A 24,746-nucleotide genomic window follows, 5' to 3' on the forward strand; every position below is an offset into this window, starting at 1 on the left:
TTGGGAGAACGAATATTGTTAAAATGTCCATGCTATACAAAGCAATCTACAGATTTAATGCAATCCCTATCAAAATATCAACAGCATTTTCCCTAAAACTAGAACAAACAATACTAAAATTTATACACAACCACAGAAGGCCCCAAATAGCCAAAGCAATCTTAAGAAGAATAAAAATATGGAGGTATCACAGGATGCCTGGATGCTCAGTTGTCCGACATCAACTCTTGGTTTTGGCTCAGGTCGTGATCTCCCAATCATGAGATTGAGCCCTGCGTGGGGCTTTGTGCTCAGCACAGTCAGCTTGAGATTCTCTCCCTACCCTTTTGCCCCATCCCGCACTTGCACCCTCTGTCTTCTCTAAAATAAATAAGTAAAATCTTAAAAAAAAAAAAAAAACAAACCCAAAACTGGAGGTATTACAATCCAACATCTCAAGGTTAATTACAAAGCTGTAGTAATCAAAACAGTATAGTACTGGCACAAAAAGAGACACATTGATCAATGGAACAGAATAGAAAGCTCAGAAATAAACCCACAATTATATGGTTAATTAGTCCATGGCAAAGAAGGCAAGAATATATGAGAAAAAGACCGTCTCTTGAACAGATGGTGCTGGGAAAACTGGACAGCAAAATGAGAAAAAACAGAACTGGACCACTTTCTTACACCATACACAAAAATAAACTCAAGACCTAAATGTGAGACCTGAAACCATAAAATTCCTAGAAGAAAACACAGGCAGTAATCTCTGACGTCAGCTGCAGTAACATTTGTCTAGGTATGTCACCTAAGGAAAACAAAACAAAATTAAACTATTGGAACTGCACCAAAATAAAATCCTTTTGCCCAGCAAAGAAAGCCATCAACAAAACAAAAAGACAACCTACTGAATGGGAGAAAATATATGAAAATGATGTATCTGATAAGAGGTTAATATCCAAAATTATAAAGAACTTAGACAACTCAACACCCAAAAAACAAATAATCTAATTAAAAATGGGCAGAAGATATGAACAGACATTTCTCCAAAGAAGACATCCAGATGGCCAAGAGACACATGAAAAGATGCTTGACATCACTTATCATCAGAAAAATGCATTATCAAAACTACAATGAGATTATCACCTCACACCTATCAGAATGGCCAAAATCAGAAACACAAGAAACAAGTTTGACAAGGACGTGGAGAAAAAGGAACCCTCGTGCAACTGGTGGTAATGCAAGCTGGTGCAGCGAATGTGGAAAATAGTATGGAGGTTCCTCAAAAAATTAATAAATTAAAAAAAAATTAAATACTAAAAATTATGGTCCAGTAATTCTACTACTGGGTATTTGCCCAAGGGAAATGAAACACTAAATGGAAAAGATATATGCACTGTGTTTACTGCAGCATTATTTACAATACCATGGTATGGAAGCAACCCAAGTATGCATCCAGACATGAATGAATAAAGAAGATGTGGTTGATATATACAAAGGAATATTACTCAGCCATAAAAAATATAAAATCTTGCCATTCGCAACAACATGGATGCATCTAGAGGGTATAACGCTAAGTGAAATAAGTCAGTCAGAGAAAGCCAAATACCACACAATTTCACTCATATGTGGAATTTAAGAAACAAAAGAAACTAACGAAGAAAAGAAGAGACAAAATAAACCAAACTCTTAAATACAGAGAACAAACTGGGGGCTGCCAGAAGGGAGGTAGATGGGTGGATGGCTGGAACTGGTGATGGGAATTAAAGTGTAACTCATCATGTTGAACAATGAGTAATGTACAGAACTGTTGAATCCTTATATTGCTATATTTGAAACTAAAAGAACACTGTATATTAATTATAATTGAAATGAACAGAGCACTTTTCAGAAAGTAAGAAACTAACATGAGTGACAAACTTAACTGAAAGAAAAGGTCAAAATTATGTAGTGATATGAGTTACAAGTTAAAGTATAATTAGGAGTTGGCCAGGTATTTGTAGGATGCACGAATGGAGCTATATTTAGGCAGAGAAAACATAAGAGCAAAGGAATAGGCAATGAAAAATAGTTTAGCCACTGGGCACATTTGGGAAAATAATGAAGATGAAAATGGAGACATATACAGCATCTAAATCACAAAAGGTCTTACATGTTTTGCTAAGGAATTTCAATTGTCTTTTATACATGATGTGTAAGTTAATTGAAAACTTTCATCTGGGAAATGACAACATCACTTTGGAAAGAGTATACTGAGGTACTCTGGAAGATAAATTAAAGGGAAAAAACAGAATCAAGATCAATAAAGCAGACATTGCAATAGTTTACGTAAGAAGCAATGACAGCTTGATGACAGTAAAGAAAGAAAGAAGCAGATTTGGAAATTAGAAAGCACGTCAGCCACATAACCCATATATCCTCACATTCTATACCAATGCTGGGCTAGTATTGTTGTGTTAGAATTGTGTTTACATCTCAGTCATCCTCAAAAGTAAAGGAACTGTTTTTTATTTATCATTTTATCCCCAGAGTATAGCACAGTACCTGGCTCCCAATAAGTACTCAATAAACATTTGCTGAAGAATGAATAATGCATGCTATCTAGATGATTAGCTCACTTCAAATATATCACAACCAAGACAGAAAATGAATCTTTATGAATCTCAAAGACATAACCAAAGGTCTCTTCTTTGCCTGGCTAGTCAAGTATCCTTTCCCTCACTACTATGGAGCCCTAAAACTGAGCACTTGGATAAAAAGAAAGTACTTCCTAGACAAAGGCAGGCGGTATCAGATACAGGGAGTTATCAGAGAAGAAAAACAATTAGTGGATTTGGTAGAAAGAGAAACAGAAAGGATTTCCAGAGAAACATTTTCAAGACAAAGGAAAAATCTAGGAAGATGACATGCAGAGACACAAAAGGAATTACTATCTAGGAAAGTTTCAAAATTCAGATTTCCAGCTGAAAAAAATGTAACAAAAAAACACCAAAAGAGATAATGTATACAGTTACAATGTTTACACTTTTGATTACCAAAATTTGATGACCATATTCAATAAATTTTAATTAGATTTTAATATGCACACATATCGTTAACTAAAAACAATCAAAAAATAAAAACAAATAATGATTTGGCTTTCCTGTTTATTTTGTGTATTCATTAAACTTTTTTTTGGTAAATAAACTAAACGACAAATATGACCAATCTAGACTTGGCCTTTTCATTTTTTTGTTTATTTTTTTTAGAGAAAGGGAGAGAACGCACGAGCAGGGGGGAGAGGGAGAGAGAGAATCCCAAGCAGGCTCCACGCCCAGCGTGGAGCCCAACATGGGGCTCGATCATGAGATCATGATCTAAGCTGAAATCAAAAGTCAGACGCTTAACTGACTGAGCCACCCAGGTGCCCCTCGACTTGGCCCTTTTTTGAGAGTTTTAAAATAAATACAACACACATATTATACACTCACATTTTCTAAAATGAAATTTACTTCTTTCATTTATATCTAAAACATAACACATAGCTTTGTGCAGTGGCAGTATCATAGCCAATGAGGTTTATCAGAGGCGCGATTATTGCTAATTGAAAACTTTTCCCTATATCTAAAACATACACAGCAGAACTATGAGATGAAATTTAGCATACCCACATGTCAAATTCCTTACCTGATAAGCACTTCTATTAGAGACCATGCTCCTTTCATACAAGTTGGGCACTGAAACAGCTCTAAGTAATATCGTGACATGGCTGGGGACTTCCAAGGAGGATGTAGGTGAAGAAGGGCTGACAATATATGAAAGTATCGGCCAGAAAATGTATCTATGTTATCCTGTTATTTAAAAATAAACAAACAAATAAAACACTATAGCTAAAAGTACACTTTGACCAGTTACTTCAGTCTAAAACTGTAATAACTCTGACCTAAACTTTCTTGCCTAATATATGTGTTTGGACAAAGGAGATCAAATGGAAGTTACCATATTTAGCTAGTGAAATACTACAACTGAGAAAGGCACATTCTAAATATGTATCTATACATTAAGTAATCCCAACTATTGAGACTTACATGAAATGTCCATTTTAATTTTCATGATTATAGTGAGATAAGAGTTCCCAAATGTGACCTGAAAGGAATTAAAGGTATGAAGCTTTTCATGTAATATGCTTAGTTATCACCAACATTAGTCTGACATAGCTTACACCTGTTATTTCTTCAAATTGGCACTGTGATGAAGAACATAATTAGAAAGCTACCTTTGAAAAGCTGTTCTTACTAGCTTTCACCGTTTAAGGAGTATGCTTATTGTCTGTGTATACTGTGACTAAAAATGATTATTATCAATGTACAAATGGCTTTCTAATCACTGCTATCAGATTTTGTTAGATACTTTACTGCCACAGAAAAAAAATCAGATAAATTTTTCCCAAGAGAAAATTATCTTGGAGATTCTAAGAAAATAAATTAAATCACTCAGAGTAGCACCTAGAAAATAGTTTAAAAATAGAAATGGGCATCTAAAGTCTTGACCTCACTGGGGGCCACCAAAGAAAGCTGATGCCCAGTCCTATAATCCTTATGGGGGGAGATCCACGCTCCCACCTGGACACACACAGGAAAACAGGCTTTCACAAAAGTGCTAGCTTCAGCTCCACGATGGGATTATTCAGAATGAACCCCTAACGGGGTTAGTATTCCTCTCCCTTCTGCACCTTCTTCTGCATCAACCATCTTGAAGATGTACCCTCCTCCTCCAGAGTAGTAGTAGAATATACTTCTCCCACCCCAAACCAGACTCAGAGGGATTGAAGAATGACTCAATTTCCTCAGTGCATTCATAAAACAGTTCACCCAGTGAAGACAAGGAAGATGACTGACAATGCTGTCCTGCTTTTTCTGACATCCTGCACCAGGTAATTATTGTTTTTTAAGTCTTATGATATAATCAGCATAATTTCACCTCCTGAATTCAGATGAATTCTGGGACATAACCAAGATCAGGCTATAGACGTCTAAGACTGAAGGCCATGGACTAGATTCTGGTGAACTCACCAAGGCAAAGAGCCCCTGTGAGATGATCCTATAGCACCCAATCAATCCTTGCTTTTGTGACACCCAGTCCCCAGTGTGTAACTTCAAATTCCTATAAATCCATTAAGGTCCCATTTTGTCTCTCATTGCTGGGTTAGTTGTATTATGACTACTATCTAGTAAACTGAATTTTTAGTAAATGTTCTATAGTAACTCCAAATACAAATACACAAAAAAAGTAAAAATAAAGAAAGAAAGAAGAAATTATAATAGGGGGGTACTAGATTTCCTATTAAAACGAGGGAAAAAGTACTGAAAAGAGAAATTAACTGTAAATATACAAAAAACGAGAATGTTCATATTTTAACATTCTCTTAAAGACTGTAAACTCTTAAGACTGCTCTTACCTGTAGAATGTTCTCTAGTAGAGCATGAAGAAGGCATACAGGAGGGATATAATGTGCTTGTAAAGAGGAAAGTTCTTCAATTGCTTCTTTAAAAAACTGTCCTTCTATGAGACTTTCAATTAAATTTAATACACCTCTGGGAAATTCAGCATTTTTAACCTAAAAAAAATAAAGATTCTATGACTCAAAGAAGAAAAAAAAATTCTGGGAGCAAATCTTAAAATAGTAAGGAGACTTAAAATTTTCTCATCTGTAAGATGAAGATAATTCGTGTCCTCACGACTTCATAGGATTGTTATGTGGTTTACAAAAAGATTATTTATAGAAATGTGTTTTATAGCTATAAGGCACTACAAAAATACACATTATTAATTGATTGATTTTTCTCTGTTGCCTTAAATAGTAAGGGGAAATACTACCACTTAAAGAAAACTTGAAAAGGCATCTGCAAAAGTATGGCTGATAATGAGGAGACCCCAGGCAGAGCTATAACTACACATAGTTCTTTAGGGGCAACGTTATTTTTTGGTTTTCTTTTAAACGTATAAGCAAACTATATCCATTAAGATATACTAAATATATTAAGATGTCATCAAGCACAATATTTGCTATAGGGTCACAGAATCACTCTGACGATGCATATTAATATAAACTCTTAAGAGTTCCATGAAGTACATTCCCCTTGGTCAAAATATTTTTAACAGCAAAAATAACTACATTGAACTAGCCGAGAATTAAAATACTCTGAAAAGACTACATGAAATAAATTTTAAAAAATGATACAAAGGAAATAATATACTTTTAAAAATATTATACTGAAAATTTAATCTAGAAGTAGTAATTATGAAAGCTATGGAATGTGATAACAGTGCTACATAACTCATCCATGATGAGCACAAGTTAAGTTTTTAATTCTTGTTATCAGTTTGTACTACCATATACAATTTTTTGGAGCTTTGACAGAATATTATTTTTCTTTTTCATTTCTGATTAGAAAAAGTACATTTCAAATTTGATAGGCTTTGTTATGCAGACAACACATTCCTTTATATCAAAGTAACTAAAAACATCAAAACACAAAGCTTATTTTTTTGACTCCATCACCACTCTACTCCAAGCCCCTTACCTCAATATTGTACACTGGTTGTTTATCTATTCTAATGCAGCTGTATCTGATAGCCTACAAAAGAGAAACCATATTACCAAAATTAAGCATCTTTTTAGGTAGAAAATTACATTTCAGTGTACAAAAATAAAACCTTGGGCAAACTTACACAATGGACTCAGGTGCACATTAATAGCCATAATTGATCTGATACTGATACACATTTACTCAGACTAGTATCTTCCATTATTTTAAAGTAATAGCACACTCATAAGTGTGAACATTCTCTATTTTCTCTTTCTAAACTAACTTAAAAAATAAAGTCATATTCACTTTGAAGACCTGAAGAGGTCTACTGTCCTTAGTATTTTAATAATTAGAAATATAAATGAGAGAACATTTTGTATAAAAGTCCACAGAAGAAAAAAATGTGGTCATGTTTTCTATATAATAACATGTAGAATCTTTCTCTATTGTTTTAAAATACCTATAATTGTGTATTTGTTTAAAAGATTATACTGGAAAAATATTTATAACCAACATAAAAAGAGATAATATTCTGATTATATAAGGAGTTCTAGATACTATGATATAAAATAACCTAATGGAAAACTGAAAAAGAATATAAGCAAGCAGGTGACAAAGACAGAAATACACAAATGGCAAGTAAAGGTATAAAATATGCTCAAACTTACTACTGTCAAAAGAAATACAAATTAGAACAATGATAAAGCTCTGGCTTCCACTTAGGATGTAGAAGTGAACACCCATAACCCTCTGGGTAAGGGAAGAGGAAAACAAAATCTTTACCCTGGAGAAGGGAAAGAAAAGATCATGGTCCCAGATCATTAGCAATCCCCTACCACTGGGGGCAGGGCAAGATCACTGAGAAAGTCCTTCCCCCAAAACGCTAAAGGATTGCCTAAGACTGAGGCTGACCCAGGACACCAGAAAAGGGCCTCGACATCAAATATCAGGCTAGCAAACATTTTACTTTATTTTTTTCATTTTATTATTATTATTTCTTTTAGAGAGGGAGACAGAGAAAGAAAGAGAGAGGGGAGAGAAGGGTAATGGGTACAGGGAGAGGGGGAGAGGCAGAAAGGGAGAGAGAAAATCTCTCTCTCTGGGCTCGATCTCACAACACTGAGATCATAGTCTGAGCCGAAATCAAGTCAGACGCTTAACCAACTGAGCCACCCAGGCACCCCAAGCTGGCAAGCATTTTAGCACCAAGATATAGCGGTCTATAGACACCTAATTTATCTGTAGCTTTACTGAGCTATAAATGGCAGAGAATTCAGCTTATTTATTAAATGTACAAATACATTACTGTTCATAACAAATTAATGAACAGAAAATTTTAAGATACATTAAACATAATAATGAGTCATTACTATTATTATTATATTTTGGTTCTACTAGAGAAGGATAGGAAATATAGAAAATTTTAGTATGCCAAGTTCTACCTGAGCTCTATATATGTGCTTCCTTAACTCATTTTTTATTTCAGTAATATCCACATCTGTCCTGATATCCTTGGTTTTTGATTCTTTGGCACGATCAGCAAAAACAGAATTCTTCATTTCTTTCTGCATACATGTAAAAGTACTTTAGACAATGTACTAAAGACAGTATCATCACAAATGTTAAGTATCATAATAAACAACAGAATACAAGAACACATTCGTGCAGCATTAACCTCAACAAAGATCCTTAAAATCATAATTTATAATAATTACACACTGAAATAAAAAGTTTAAAAAAAAAGCAAACATTTTAACTTGGAAAGTTTTACCTAGGGTAATTTTCCTTCTAACCTGTTCCCAATCTTTCTTGGAATCTTCTCCCTCAACCCCTTTGTTGCCATGGTCACACATAACATGATTCATTATTTATTTACCCTTATCATTTTTCTGAAGATCCTTCTGAATATATGCATATAAACATGCTACAGTTTAGATAAAATCAAGTTATACTTTAGAATAATTAACTCAAGAAGGATCCCATTCAAAAGACAAGCTATCTTATTAAAAATGATCTGTATTATACCAGGGAAGATCAAGACAAAAAGTAAAATTTAGATTACAATGCATTACCCAAACTATATACACATGTAGTCTTAAGGTATTTTTATTTTAGGAATTTTAGCCTCTTTTTTCAGAACCTTTGTTTCTTTTAGTTTTTGTGACATTCAGGCAAAACATATTTGAATATCCTGATTATTAATTCAGATTTCCTTGTGTATGCATGTAAAAAATACTGTCCTTATAAACCAAAGTTAATTACAACATTAGTTATGAATATCACACCAGATCAACTGAAGACCATTTTTTTTAATAAGACATGCAGGTTATATTTGACACAGCAAGCAATTATAAAATAAGATTATATGTCTAGATTATATTGTGGAAGCCAAAGAAAATTAACTGTTTAGCTTAGCTTACAAAGTTTTACCTGATCTCTATATATGTGCTTTCTTGAGGTACTTCTAATTTTGTTATGTCCAATGTCTTTCCTGGAATCTCTTTCATTTTCTTTTTTGCGTTTTTTCCTCAAAGTATAACTCCTTTGAATATCTTCATCCTTTTTCTTAATTTCCTTCTACAAGTATTTAGACAATTAAATCTCAACATGAATGATATGTGTCACAAAATCCAAATAAACTCAAGAGTCTGACTTACAACACAAGTATACAACGTTAAAAATAGTTTTATAGAAGAGGAAATCTCATCCACTGTTAAAGTGGGTCTACATTAGTAAAACATTTTGGAAAACAGTTGGGCATTACCTGTTACAGTTAAACATGCACAGTCCTTATTACGACCCAGCAATCCACCCCAAGGAATATATCCTAAGCTAGAGAAACTCTTGAACATGTGCACCAAGAGTCGTGTAAGAAAATGTTCACACTGTTCATGGCACAACTCTTCATAACTGTAAAAACCAAGCAAGCAGACACAAACCAAGAAAATGAAACCCAAATTTACTTGTATCAGTAAGTAAAATGGTTAAAGATAGAGTTGCGAATCAATGGATCAATTAAACATTATATATGCCAGTAAAAAAAAAAAAAAAAGCAAGTCACAGAAGACTATCAATACCATCAATTACAAAAAGTTCATTAACAGGGAAACCTAAGCAATATATTGCTAGAGATAAGTACATAGCTGGCAAAACTATAATGAAAAACAAGAAAACAAAACAAATGCCAAGACAGAGGTCACCCATGGGAAAGAGAGAAAAAGAGGATAGTTTGGAAATGACACACAGTAGGATCTTACAAAACTGGTAATGCTCTATTTCTTAACCTAGCTGGTGGATACATAACACTCTTTGTATTCTTTTTAAAATTGTACACAAATGCCTTATAAACATTTCTGTACACGTAATTCAGAAGGAACAATTTTATGAATATCATTACATTTGACAGATTTAGAAAAGAGTTGTAAAATATAAATTATTTTTCATTTGGAAGGTCTTACCTGACTTCCACATGTGTGCCTTCTTAAGGCATCTCTCATTTTAACAAATTTCAAATCTCTATTGGAATCTCTGTATTTTTCTTTTTTGTGATGTTCAGTCAAAAGAGAACTAACATTAACATCTTCATCATGATTTTGCATTTCTTTCTACATGTAAGAATATTTCATCAGTTAGACTGTGGATGAAACATAGCCTTAACACAACCAGTGCAAGTCACAACAGAAAAACCCACTCAGGAAGGGAGGTTTTCTAAAACATACATACAAGATTAACTACAGTAAAGATCCTTGTAAATTGTATTACATCTTAGTTACATTAAAATGAAGCAGAGAAATGTAGATTTTTAATTCAGAAAGGTTTATATTGTGTTCACATATACATTTCATGTAGGTACTTTAATTAACTTAATCTTTCTTGGAATCTCTTTTTTTCTCCCCTATTTGTCATATGATTAGTCAAAAACAGAATTTGGTTATCTTCATTATTTTATTTTTCCAAGTATTTCTTTTTTAATTTTTAAAGATTTTTATTAATTTGAGAGCAAGAGAGAGAGAGAGAACACAGAGGGAGAGAGAGAAGCAGACTCCCCGCTGAGCAGAGAGCCAGATGCGGGGCTTGATCCCAGGACCCTGAATCATGACCTGAGCCAAAGGCAGCCGCTCAACCAACTGAGCCACCCAGGTGCTCCTATTTTTCCAAATATTTCTAAAAGTAATTTTAGACTCTAAACCAAATAGAATCTTGCCATTATTAGGCATATCAGATAAAAACATCTCAAAAAATCGTTTTACAGAACATATAGTTACAATAAAAACCAGAGTAAGGAATATTAAAATCATATTGTTTATTCATTACACAAAGTTATATTATATATGCATTATATATTATATATATATATATTCATTATATTAGTTACAAGCATACAATATAGTGATACAACAATTCTATACATTACTCAATGCTTATTATGGTAACTGCGCTCTTAATCCCTGTCACCTATCTCATCCATCCTCCCCCCACCTTCCCTCTGGTGCCCATTAGTTCTCTATGTTTAGGAGTCTGTTATTTTGTACAAAGAAACTTATTTTTAAAAATAGAAATTTGTACCTGAACTTTAGTGTTATACAATATAAACTGATGTATTTTCATATCCCATATCTTTCATGTAATCTCCATTTGATTTTTTCCATGTTAAAAAAACAAAATTTCAGTAAGTCCCATCATTTTACATTCTTTTCTGAATGTCAAGATTTTTATACTGTGGCTTATGATGCATTTTTCTCAGACAGATTAGCTCAAAAAGCCTCTTATTAAGACCATGTACATGTAATTAATCATAGAAAGCAGTCTTATAAGTCACATAAATATCAACTGTACTTCAGAAAAGCCAGAAAAAAATTGCATTAATATTTTAATCTGTTGTAAAGTTTTATCTAATCTCTCGTATATAATTTAAGGCACTGTTGAGTTTATGAAGTTCCAGTTCTTCAAGCTCTCTTTGTACAATTTTTGACAGTTGCAGTAAAAGCAGAATTTTTCTTTCTACTCACATTTAAAAATATTTTAGTTTAGGGGCGCCTGGGTGGCTCAGTCAGTTGAATGTCCAACTCTTGGTTGTGACTCTTGGTTGAGTCGACTCAGGTGGGGTCAGGTTGTGATCTCAGGGTCACTGTGTGCTGTGCGGGGAATCTACTTTCCCTTTCCCTCTCCCTCTGCCCCTCCCCACCTCACGTGCCCTCTTTCTCTCTCAAATAAATAATCTTAAAAAAAAATTTTAGTTTAGACTAAGTAATAACTAATAGGCCAAGGATTTGGTAAATCAACTACTGAGTCTGTTTTATAAAACACAGTATGATATTTAGCATAATTAAACATTAGCTATTCTAGAGTAGAAGTAGTAATGCCTTTTTTTGGTTACTATTTGAAAAGTTTTACATGAGAGCCACATATACGCTTTCTTAATCTACTTTTCATTGCTCCAAGTTCAAAGTCCTTCCTGTTTGTTTTTCTTATTAAATCAGAATAGAATTCATTTGTATCATTTAAAATATTTTTGTTTGATATGCAGCATAAATACTAGACTTTAGATCATGAATCATGAATATACATATGGCTGAGAGAGAAGAATCCTTTATAAGAAATATATTAAACGTTCACGGGAATTTTAAGTATTTCTCATGTGTTGAAAACACACTACATATTAGGAACTGTGTGTTTCTATATGCACATATGCATCATTTCAATAAGAGTCTCAAAAACAGATACATAGGGCAATATCTTGAACAAGCTCAAATCACAGATGATAAAACACAGAGCTGGGTTCAAATACTAGCTCTGATTTCAAAATTCATGTAATTTCTACCATACAGTGCTTCTCAAACAATTATGTAAGAACCAGAAATGTACATTTTTTGGCCCATAAAGTTTTACCTGGGTTCTATACATGGTCTCTTTTAAGGCACCTTTCATTTCAAGAAATCCCGTATCTTTCCAGAAATCTTTGTTTTCTTCCTGATTGCTATGTTTATTCCAAACAGAATGGCTCTGGGAATCTTCATCATTCTGAATTTCTTTCTGTATGTGTATATAAATGGTTCAGGCAATCAATTAAGTATTATTTCAACAACATATACTTTTTATGTTATCCAACTTTATCTAACTGCAAAAGAAGGTAAAATCCCTTCTCCTAAATCAAAAGTTATTAAACAGTAGTAGATTCTTTCAAGGAAAATAATTCAAAACAAAGGTCCTGAATAATAAAAGTGATTTCTGTGTATCTTCAAAAAATATAATGCTTTGTTGGTCTAGTAACAATCAATCCTTTTCATGAATAATCATGAACAGAAATATTTTATCTAGTTCTTGTCCAAGTTAAAGATACAATATAGATAAAAAAGTTTCAGATTATAGATTACTTCTGATTATTTTTCAGCTTTTTATAAACCACCTACCAATGATGTTAAAGACAGTGACATATGTATCTATACATAGAATTCTAAAAGTTCAGCAAAATAAAGAGATGGAAGTAAAAATGAGTTTGTGACATATCTTACAATGTACTTAAGGAAGGGTATTATTCAGAGATTCACTACCTTTACATAGACGTAAGAGAATCACTGTCCTCCTAAGGAACAATTATGATATAAGCTGAAATGTGTTAAGGCCTATGATATCATCTTTGGTTCCCTTTCACTTGTACTGGGATTCCTATGTAGATGTGAGGGTCTTTTAGCAGGCTGCAATCCTCCAATCAAAGAACAATTCCTGAGAGTACCTGATAGACTTTCTAGTTACTCAAGAAAGTAAAACTGAAAACTAAGAAAAATGAAGACTTTTCTTCCTTCCTATTCCAGGCATCAAAGAAAGAATTGCTCTGAATGTACAAACAATTTTTGTTAAGGACAACTTGAAGTGGGATAAAAGTGAGTTTCTGGCTTTAAATTTAAACCTGGTTGACAATGGGAGGATAAATCCTTACAGCCCAGAGCATCAAGAAAGATCTACAATACAGAATGAATTAATCTCCCATATAGATTCCAGTAACCCAGTCTGGATCCAGTAAAGCAAAAGAACATGCCATTAGCATTAACAACTAGGCAAGAACATACTGTTTTCTAATTCTGAATATATTTACTTATGTATCCATTTCAAGATGTTAGATATTGATCTGTGAATTAAGATGTACGACGCCAAGTACCTTACATAAATTAACTAATTAAAAACCATAACCTGATGAACTATGACATTTGGAAGCTCTTTAAAATTATTTACTTTTTATAGAGTTAAATGATCAATGTATATTTTTCTCCAAATCACCAATACGCTAATTGACTAATTTATGAAATATATAGGAATTATTTTATATGTAAATATTCATTTCTTATTCCTTATTTCTAATTTTTTTTAAAAAAATTTTTATAAAGATTTTTATTTATTGATTTCAGAGAGAGAGAGTGAGTGAGCAGCAAGCATGAGCGGGGGGGGGGGGGACAGAGGGAGAAGCAAACTCCCTACTGAGCAGGGAGCCAGAGGTGGAGCTTGATCCCAGGATCCTAGGATCATGACCTGAGCTGAAGGCGGATGCTTAACCGACTGAGCCACCCAGGCACCCTTCTTATTCCTTATTTTTTTTTTTTTTCCTTATTCCTTATTTTATAAATACTCCTTTGGTACCAACTATGTACTAGGTATTGTGTTAAGTGTTTATCTCCTATATGACCTGTGAAAAAAGGGTCATGTCTAGTCTCTTTTATATAGTATAGTATGTTCCAAATAGATGACCAAAAGCCTACTTCTTTAGTAAATTATTCTATTATCTAGGAGTAGAGCAGCACAATGTGGCAATGACAGCTGTCCTGGCTTCTGATTCAGATACTTGATGGGGTTTACTGTTTTATGCTAGGTATAGAGAGACTCTGGTCTCTGGGCCTTATTCCTTGATTCAGCCATAGCATCTACCACACAACTTGAATGAATTCATGACACAGGATACAGAATCAGAGAGGTCAAGCAAAGAGTGCTCTATATGGTCCTTAACTAGTATCTATACCCTGATTGTTAAATGGTTATCTCAAGATCTTATGATTGACTACTAGTTATGGTACTGTTAACAGCATTAGGTATTTTTAACTACCCAGAAAGAGACCAGGTGAATATCAAGGTTACCTAATAATACCCAAACTGAATACAAGAAAGGGGGTTCGAGGAGAGAATACTTAAATTTTACTGAGTGCCTGACCTTAAATTTTTGGTCTGACACATGACAGTTGTAGGAGCATGGGCAAATAATTTAACCTGACTGTTCCTCATTTTGCCAACTATAAAATAAGGCTATAATACATAGACACAGGAATATGATGTTTAAAATAAGGTTAAGGGTATATAAGAGTGCCTGGCTGGCTCCATCAGGAGAGCATGCAACTCTTGATCATGGGTTGTGAGTTTAAGCCCCATGTTGGGTGGAGAAGAGAGAGAGGAAGGACAGAAGGAAGGATGGGATGGAAAGGAAAGGGAAGGAAAAAAAAGGAAAGAGGAAAAGAAAGATAGATAAGTAGACAGATAGATTGATTAAGGGTGCATAATGCTTAGCAGACAGCCTGGCACATAGTAATCACTCAATAAATATTAGTCCAGAGTAACAGTTGTAATAGTTCTCACAACAACCAAAGTAAGATAGTATTAGCTTCTATGTACAAAGGAAGAAATTTAGTCTCAGGATAAATGACTTTCCTGTGCACAAAAAACTAATGAATTATAAATCTGGGTCACAAATCAGTTGATCTGCCACAAAAAATGTATGTTTTCTTCTATGGTTTCTACTGTATTTCTTTAAGACTTTTCTGTGGTTCACTTTTTATTTTCTTTCTTAGGCAGAGAGTCAAAAGAAGTTTTAAGTGGTAAGGCCTTCCTTGGGCCAAACAATTGAGATACATTAGTCATTTGTCCCTCTACATTCCTGCACCTTGCACTTGATTTTGTCAATGTACAACACACACTAAATGTAATAGTTTCCGTGTTCTGTTTTCACCACTAAATAGTAAGCACCTTGAAATCTGACATGTGGTCTTACTCATTTGCCTAGCACACAGCATAGTGCCTGGTACATCAAAAGTCTTCAATAAATATCTATAAACCTGAACTAAATAGATTCCTAAATCTGTTACTCGGGAGCTCTCCAAAAAAAGTATAAGCAGGTTGAACAAAACTTTTTTTAAACAATTGCTTGTTACTTTTAACTCCATCATTTTACATGGCAACTCTCAGAGGGTAATTCAGAATCCATCTAATGAGGAATGTGATATGCTATATGCCAAAGTGGTAGAAAAAAGAAAGACATTACCATGAACTTAACTATTTTCTTCTCAGAAGTAATCACAAAATGCCTTCCTTATTTGGAATAGTTATGAACTCCCATCTGCCTAATCCAGAATTTATAAAACAATGTATTCTAAAATAAACATAAATTATAGAGTATCTGCTACTTTTACTTGATATACTATTGCTACCCTCCAATATTTCAGCAACTGAATCTGAATGCTGTCAAATTACTGCAGTAAAATCAGACTATGGATAAAGCATATCATATTTTACACTTTATTCACTTCTTTCCATAGAAAAAAGAAAATTCAGATACTTTTACTAATCTAGTTAAGAATGGCTTTCATTCTATTAACAGTTAAACTGTTCAGATACGTAGATCAGATAGGATGCTTTTGGCTGCAAGTAACAGAAAACCAACTCAAAGTCATGTAATAATATGGACGTGTTACTACCTCACAGCATGGTAATGTGGTCCAGTGCTAAGACAGGTTTTAGGGTTGGCTAATCCAGCAACTAAAGGATCTTTGCAAGGATCCACATCATGTCTCTACAGTTTGCTATCTACAGGGTTGGTTTCATCTTAAGGATACTTCCCCTCATGGTCAAAATTGGCTGCTAGTAATAATTTAGATTACAGTCTTCCATGTTCACATCTAGCAAGAGCCAGGCTGCCAGTGCTATCTCTTCAGAAGGATGAAGAAACTTCCCAGAAGTTCTTACATACTACTCTTCATGTCCCATGGATCAGAACTGGTTCGCATGCCCATTCCAAGACCAATCATTGTCAAAGGCAACGAGATCATCTAGAGTCCAAGCAGATCCATCCCTTGAAATAAGGTCAAATTTCCAATCTACATTGTTGCTATTCAGTAGGGAAAGGTAATTATAGAAATGATGTATTACATCTATTCTTGGAAAACTCAAAGATATTTCATAATTTCTCTATTAATTTAACATAAAACGAGAACTCATGTGCCAGGCTTTACACAAGATTATTCGGCTATAACTATGGAAAAGAGAGGTATCATCTTGATGACATGATCCTTTTGGTTTAGATGGGGAAAACAGATATTAACCAAGTAATCAGCCAGTTGATTCCCTGAAGAGGCATCATTATAACTGGAATTTGAATGATGAACAGAAGGCAGGCAGGCACAGAGAGAGTACTGAGGAGGACCTTTTCAGGTAAAAAAGGAGCTTTTGAGAAGACAATGAGGTAGGAAGTAGCTTAGCCTGTTTAAGAAACTGGGAGAAGGCAGTTTTGTTATTGTTGAGCACAGAAAAAATTGAGCAGGATACAAGAATTCTGTGGGGAACTTTTAAGCCATGTTAGAAGTTTAGGACTTTATCCTAAAGGCAATGGGAAGCCATTGGAGGGTTTAAGTAGGACAGCGACAAGATGAGAATTGTTTTACACAGAGCATTTTGGCTGCTCCTTCTGAATGAAGTAGAAGGGACTAGAGAAGTAAAAAGGTAAGAGTAATTAATTAGTATACTACCAAGAGTTAAAAGGAAGAGAGTAATTAAGAGTCTATTTCAGGAGGGCAGGGGAAAGAGGATGAACTCAGGATGATGTTAATATAGGAAGAGAGAAGCACTGTAATTTGAGTATTTAAGATGATAAAATCAATAGGACTTGGTGATTGACAAGATGTGGGGAATAAGGGAAAGGAAGGTTTCAAGGGTGATTCCCAGGTCTCTAACATAAATTATTAGATAAAAGGTTATAGCATCTATTGAGAGGGAAACATTTACGGAGCCAGTGTTTCCTAGAAGATCAAAGTGTAGTTTTTAGATATACTGAGGTTTTTCTACCTTGAGTGACCCTTCTTAAAAATTCTTTTCTTATCTCCAGAGAATTTCTTTTAGGACTGTTCCGATTCAAACAACTTAAGAAGTGGTCTTTGCACTAAGTGGGAAGAGGGAGGTCGAGGAACAGAAGAGGAAAATATTTCTAAATCCTTACAAAGAGCTTCCTCTTTTTTTTTTCCCCATGGGAAAAATATCCACAAATTCTTAAATGATACCATATGATACCATGGTCCACTGCTATTTTATTTATACTCTGACATTAAAATGCTAAAATTAGTTTGTAGTAAACATCACTAAAGCACAGAAAACTAAAATAGAGACTCAAGATAAATTTTAAATTCATCAAGCTTCTTCCACGTTATTAAATATTCTCAAATATTTAAATAATTGAGAACAACTGCCTTTAAAAATATGTCACTTTAAGTACAGCTGACCTTTGAACAATGTGGGGATTGGGGCACCAATACCCCCTACAGCCCAAAATCTACATATAACTCTCAGCCCCCCCAAAACTTAATAGCCTGTTGACCAGAAAACTTACCAATAAAAGTTGAATAACATATTTTATATATGGATTACGTACTCTATTCTTATAATAAGGTAAGCTAGAAAAAAGAAAATGTTATTAAGAAAATCATGAAAAGAGAATATTTACAGTACTGTACTGAATTATAAAAAAAAAATCTGTTTATAAGTTGATCCATGCAGTTCAAGGGTTAACTATACTTCTAATCACTGTATTTTTAAACTTCAGAACATATTTTAATTTTCTCAGAACATATTTTAATTTTTAACATATTTCACACTATGAATATTTTATAAAATAAACACTCAAAAATGTTTTTTACTTATTTTACTTACCTCTAAAAGAAAATCCCCTAGATACTGAATTGGATAAAATGGAGCCTTAAAATGGTCTTTTTCTTGCTCAGCCTTGATTCTTGCATTACTGGCAATCACATGAGTTATTCCACTTGGTGAACTTTTTGGTAAAATAACATTTGCTTTTCCAGCCTCCAGAACTCTAAATAAAAATGTAAATAGTATAAAAAGTATTTTTTTTAAAGCCTATTCAGTCAAATTATCTAAATCAATTACTTCCTAGGAGTAGGAGTGGAACTTTCTGAAAGAATTAAGTTCCTCTGGGTTGAGTGCCATGGAGAATAACTACTGCAGTGATTTCTTAAATTCTAATTTGCTCAGAGAAGATATTGAAGAAATCATGCTCTTCTTTCTACTTATCCATTTCTTGATATGGAAAGACTTTGAAGAATCATGAATATTGAATTTATTCCCTACGGAAAAGTCACTTCCATAGCCAAAACAATAATGAAAGAAGTTTAGGGAAGTAGCTACCTCAGAAGGCAACATACTTCCAAGGAAATCATTCTAAACCACAAAAAAGGTACTACAGTTGCCAGCATCCTTTTAAAAAATTAGTTTTTGATTAACTTTTAACATCTCAAAAGTTTCATGAAAGTTCTGCTTGTGCTTAGGATTTAGAAAGCCACAAGAGACCACTGTTATTACCTAACAATAAGAAAAAGCCAAATTGGGGTGCCTGGGTGGCTCAGTCAGTTAAGCATCTGCCTTTGGCTCAGGTCATGATCTCAGGGTCCTGGGATCGAGCCCCGCATCAGGATCCCTGCTTCTCCCTTTCCCTCTGCTCCTCCTTCCCACTCATGCTCTCTCTCTCCTCTCAAATAATAAATATTAAAAAAAAGAAAGAAAGAAAAAGCCAAATAATCTAAAAAAATCTTAACTTTTCATGAACCCATCAGAGAACTGAGGTAACAACCAACCAAGAAACTTAATTTCCCGGAGAGTGATAATGATACGGCCCTTTGTGAAGAGACTGGACACTCAAAACTATTTCATTTTGCCAGGGTGCAGGAGAGAAGTAGCTGTCATAAAAGTAGGTAAAAATCAGGTAAAACTCTCTAACACATTTAAGGGCCAAGTGCAAGTACCATGACAATTTATAATATCTGGGAGTCACTGACTCAAGGCAAGTCTACCCTCACTTGCAAGCTCTTTGCCTTTGCTTCAGTATTCATGAAAAAGATTATGGGCAGAAAACAGATTCCCTACTAGGTAGCACAAGTAGGCCAGTGAGGACTGGCTGCCCACCAAGAGACAGACATTAAACCTGGTCCACATCCCTGGGTCCTTCTCTCATATGAAGCAAACATCCTATGTCATTGGGGTAAGGTAAGAAAGTCATATACTTTCAGAATCCAGGAAAAGAGGCACTGCTTCTATTGGGAGAATACATGTAAAATCCATGTGCCCTGAGAAAGGGGCAGGAAAACCTCCTGCTGCATAGCCCAAAAAAGGATCCACTGTTTCTGGACGAGGCAAAAGTCATCTGTCCCTGGACAAGGAGCAGAAGAAATGCCACTCAAATATAGGTTCCTGCGTCAATACAAAGCAGAAATCTAATACTGGAGCAGAGACTAGGAATTCTCTCTTGCCAAAACTCTGCCCACAGATACAAAGCAGAATTTGGCTGCCATGGGGGACTGAGACACAAATATTGAGAAAGTCCCAACCCCAGAGAACAAGAACACAAAGAATGCTTAAGACTGAAGTCTATCAGGGCACCTGGGTGGCTCAGTCGTTAGGCGTCTGCCTTCGGCTCAGGTCATGATCCCAGGGTCCTGGGATCGAGCCCCACATCGGGCTCCCTGCTCTGCGGGAAGCCTGCTTCTCCCTCTCCCACTCCCTCTGCTTGTGTTCCCTCTCTCGCTGTGTCTCTCTCTGTCAAATAAATAAATACAATCTTTAAAAAAAAAAAAAAAAAGACTGAAGTCTATCAGCAAAACCAAAAACACATCTTACTCTTACCTGCAACCTAGAGGTGAGTAACAAGCAAGAGAGGAAGAGAATGACAAGAAAGTCCTGTGACCCAGCAGTGCTTCAGGGACTACTGAAAGCTGAGGGTGAAGCAAAAACATCAACTAAAAACCCTCCAGCACCCCAGGACTCAGGTCAAGCACAAAGAAACTGTACTCCACTGCAGGAGTAACCAGAAAGGATGCATTGAAGGTAACTATAGCATTAACAAAATCCAAAACCTGCTCAAAAACTGACAAGATTAAGTCAACTACCCATACTAATTGCCTTACAGAAAAAGTAAGCCCATTTTTGGATCTAAATACTTATCTGAGCCTCTATTGCTTTATATGTGATATCTATACATGCAATAAAAAAATATAAGACATACACAAAAAGGAAGAAAACCAAACCACTGTCAAGAGATAAAGGAATATAAAGCACAGAGAGATGATCCATTTGTTGAAATTATCAGAAAGTGATTTAAAATAACTATGACTGAAATGTTTGAAGATACAAAGGAAACACTGAACAAATCGCATTAAGAGATCAGGAACTGAGCACTGAGTACATAAAAATGGTAGAAATAAAAGTTACTATATCAAAGAATAATCTCTTTGACAGACTTATGAACAGACTGCATGCAACTGAGGATGGAATCACTGAACTTGACAGGTCAATAGAAATTATCCAACTGAAACACAAAAACGGGAAAAAAAGTTAAAAACAAAACAGAACATACAAAAACTGTGGAAAAGAATTAATTGGTCTAAAACATAGGTAATAGAGCACAAGAAAAAGAAGACAACAGAATTTAAAACATAATGGTTGAGAATTTTCCATAATTAATAAAAGATAAAAAGCCGCATGTCCAAGAAGCTCAGAGAACTCCATGCAAATAACATGAATAAATAATAGACAATAAGCAAGATACACACACATCTGGACACATTATCAAACTGCTAAAAACCACAGGTAATACATTGTTTTTAAATTTTTAATTTCCAATTGTTCATTACTAGCATATAAAAACACCATTAATTTTTATGTAGTGACTTACTACTCTGTCATCTTGCTGAATTCAATAATTACTTCTAATAGCTTTTCTGGATAAGTTATTTAGTATACATCCATATCTCCTGGAAATAAAGACAATTACTTTTATTTCTTTCTACCTAACTCTATGTCTCTTAAATTTATTTTCTTTGCCTTATTTCACTGTCTAGTATCTCTGGTAAAATGCTCAACAGAAAAGGTCATAGTGCGGGGCGCCTGGGTGGCTTAGTAGGTTAAGTATCCAACTCTTGATTTTGGTTCAGGTCATGATCTCAATGTCTTGAGATTGAGCCCCGTGTCAGGCTCCAAACTGGGGGTGGGGCCTCCTTAAGATTCCAACCCCTCCACCCCAAGTCCTGGGAGCTCTCTCTTTTTCTTAAAAAAAAAAAGAAAGAAATGGTCAGAGTGAGCAACCATTTCTTAATTCCTAATTATGGAAGAAAAAAAAATCCATGATATTAAATTTATATATTTTTACAGTTGTCAGTTGCTCAGATTGAAGACACTAAAATTCCTAACAAAGTATCTGCAGATAGAATCTGCAATTATTAAAAATGGTAACACACTATGATTAAGTACAGTTTAATTCAGGAATATAAGTTTGGTTTAACATTTAAAATCGATCAAAATAATTTACCATATTAACAGAATAAAGGAGAAAAGACAATCATCTCAATAGATGCACATAAAACCTTTCAGAGCAATCAATCTATTTATAATAGCATCCCAAAACAGGAAGTACCTAGGATTAAACTTAGCAAAACATGTACAAGATTTATACAGTGAAAACTGTAATACATTAGTGGCAGAAATTAAAGACCTGGAGAGATAGGGAATTTATAAATAGGACAACTCGATATTGTTAAGATCTCAATTCTTCCCAATTTGACCTATAGATTCATTACAATCCCAGTCAAAATCCTAGCTTGCTTTTTTATAGAAATTGACAAGGTGGTTCTAAAATGTATATAGAAATATAAAAATTCAAGATTCATCAAAACAGTTTTGAATAAGACAAAGTTGGGAGGCTCACCCAACCCGATTTCAAGACTCATTATAGAACTATAGTAACCAAAACTGTGTGCTTTTAGTATAAGGTACACACAGATACCAATGGAGTAAGAAGCCCAGAAATAGACCACACAAATATAGTCAAGTGACTTTTGGACAATAGTGCCAAAGTAATTGCACAGCAATTGAAATCTCGAACATTGCTAGGAGGAGATGTAAAATAGTACAACTACTTCAGAAAACAGTTCGGCATTTTCTTATAATGTTAAGAACACAACTGCCATCCGAGCCAGAAATTTCATTCTTGGTATTTACCCAAGAGAGAGAAAAACAAATGTACATGAAGACTTGTACTCAAATGTTCATAGAAGCTTTATTTATATTAGCACAAGTGAAGAACAAAACAAAACAAAAACAAAAAACAAATGTCTATCAATGGGTGAATAAACAGATAGTTATACATCCGCAAAACGGAATACTACTCGGCAACAAAAAGGAACGAACTCCTAATACACACAATAACCTGGATGAATCTCAGAAATAATGAGTTAAGCAAATGAAACTACATCAAAGAAGTATATATAGAATAATTCCATTTACATGAACTTAAAAAAAAAAGACACATCTAATGTACGGTGACACAAAGGAAATCAATGGTTGTCTTGTATTGGTGGGCAGAATTAAATGTGTAATGACAGGAACACCGTTAAGATTACATAAATGTTGCAGACTTGACTGTGGTGGGGAGGTGATACAGGTGTATAAATTTCCCCAAATTTATCAAAATGTATACTTAAAATGTGTGCATTTTAGTTGCCTATAAATTATACTTCTATAAAGGTGACAAAGGGCTCTTGCACCCCCCCAAAAGTCACTGCAGTCTCGGAATATAGTTTACTCAATAAGAATTATTTAAAAAATATGATGTAAAAGTTAGAAAGAAATGAAATAATGAAGGAAACATGAACCATGAAGACTGTACTATATAAACCCCTCAAAAAAGCTTTTGTGATAAATACTTACAAAATTTAAAATTGCTTCAAAACTGAAAACAAGTATCTTCCAAGTTTTTTTATTTTGCTTGACTTAGCCAAAAGAATTAACATGGAAAGTTAAACAGAAACCCAAAAATAATTTAAAGCAATACTATAAAATAGATTTTATTCTATTAGACACATACGCTTAATTAAGTACAGAATCACTTAACTCGGAGATTAAAGAGTAAATCACCATGGCTCATTTGGACAAAATCAATAATTTCAAAGAAATACAAAAAGGTATTCAAGCAAACCAAAATTATTTTTTCATTCATTGCTTAGCTTTTATGAGATCTCATCTTACCTTACAAGAGAATCACTTCGTTTATCAGCTCTAACAAGGAGGACAACTTTCCATCTGTGGAAGGCTCCTGGAGCACCAGTGCGTTTCAGTTCTTCACGCCATCTTTTAGGTGCAGATTGCATTTGAGGAGAATAATGGGAATCTTTTTCAATTTTGTAGCCCCATTCATAAGTTGTTTCATCAAGCCATCTGCCACTTTTGGCACTATGAATTATGTAGTCCTTAGTTAGTACCCACTTTCCTAGAAAGCAAATCAACTGTCAGTTATAAAAGAATTTTGGTTCTAATGAATGGTCAACAATAAAGACCAAATATCAAATAAAGTTTGACCTTTTTCATCACAAGACTCTTAGGCTACAATGCCAACATTATCTCTGAATTATGTTTGTTTTCCCAAATTTTTGGTAGAGGTCTATGATGTCACTGAACATTGTATGTAATCTTTCCCATAATGATTCTAAGTCTAAACATTATGAAATTAAATACAAACCTAAGACTTACTAAAATAAATGTGGTATTACTTAAGCTATGTCTACTATTGTTATTCACTGTTTTGGCTGAGATTTGTATTATTCTTCCTATGCTAAAAACTTCTTAAATAATGTTTATGCAAAGTTACACTTTGTAAAACAAATTTATTGAGTTAGAGAATTTTTCAGAATATCTAATAACATTCTGTAGTTCCTTTATCTGGGCAATGGTAATTTTTCTCAACAGCAGGGACAATATAGGTTTTCATTTGTGGAGATAATAATAAATCCAAGTATATTTCTAGTAAATTACTCTAAAAACTAATAAATTTACTGAGTTAAAAATACTTTTTTTTTTGGACGATCAGTGAACTAATGATATGCTAGTTCA

General features: G+C 34.1%; 1 protein-coding gene and 1 pseudogene across 1 annotated transcript in view; one reads left to right on the forward strand and one right to left on the reverse strand.

The window, feature by feature from the left end:
* Window positions 1-24,746, reverse strand: part of SLF1 (SMC5/6 complex localization factor 1) — a 74,531-nt gene that overhangs the window by 37,237 nt on the left and 12,548 nt on the right. Inside the window, exons 4-12 of the mRNA XM_078067066.1 lie at window positions 23,886-24,126; window positions 18,504-18,666; window positions 12,441-12,584; window positions 10,010-10,156; window positions 8,982-9,128; window positions 7,994-8,116; window positions 6,546-6,599; window positions 5,420-5,578; window positions 3,649-3,812 (exon numbers count right to left, since the gene is read on the reverse strand). Coding sequence (XP_077923192.1) covers window positions 3,649-3,812; window positions 5,420-5,578; window positions 6,546-6,599; window positions 7,994-8,116; window positions 8,982-9,128; window positions 10,010-10,156; window positions 12,441-12,584; window positions 18,504-18,666; window positions 23,886-24,126 — 1,342 coding nt within the window. The remainder of the gene's footprint in view (window positions 1-3,648; window positions 3,813-5,419; window positions 5,579-6,545; window positions 6,600-7,993; window positions 8,117-8,981; window positions 9,129-10,009; window positions 10,157-12,440; window positions 12,585-18,503; window positions 18,667-23,885; window positions 24,127-24,746) is intronic.
* Window positions 3,505-3,635, forward strand: LOC118536859 (U4 spliceosomal RNA; annotated as a pseudogene).

The sequence above is a fragment of the Halichoerus grypus genome, chromosome 2, assembly GCF_964656455.1.
Source record: "Halichoerus grypus chromosome 2, mHalGry1.hap1.1, whole genome shotgun sequence".
NCBI classification, from domain to species: Eukaryota; Metazoa; Chordata; class Mammalia; order Carnivora; family Phocidae; genus Halichoerus; species Halichoerus grypus.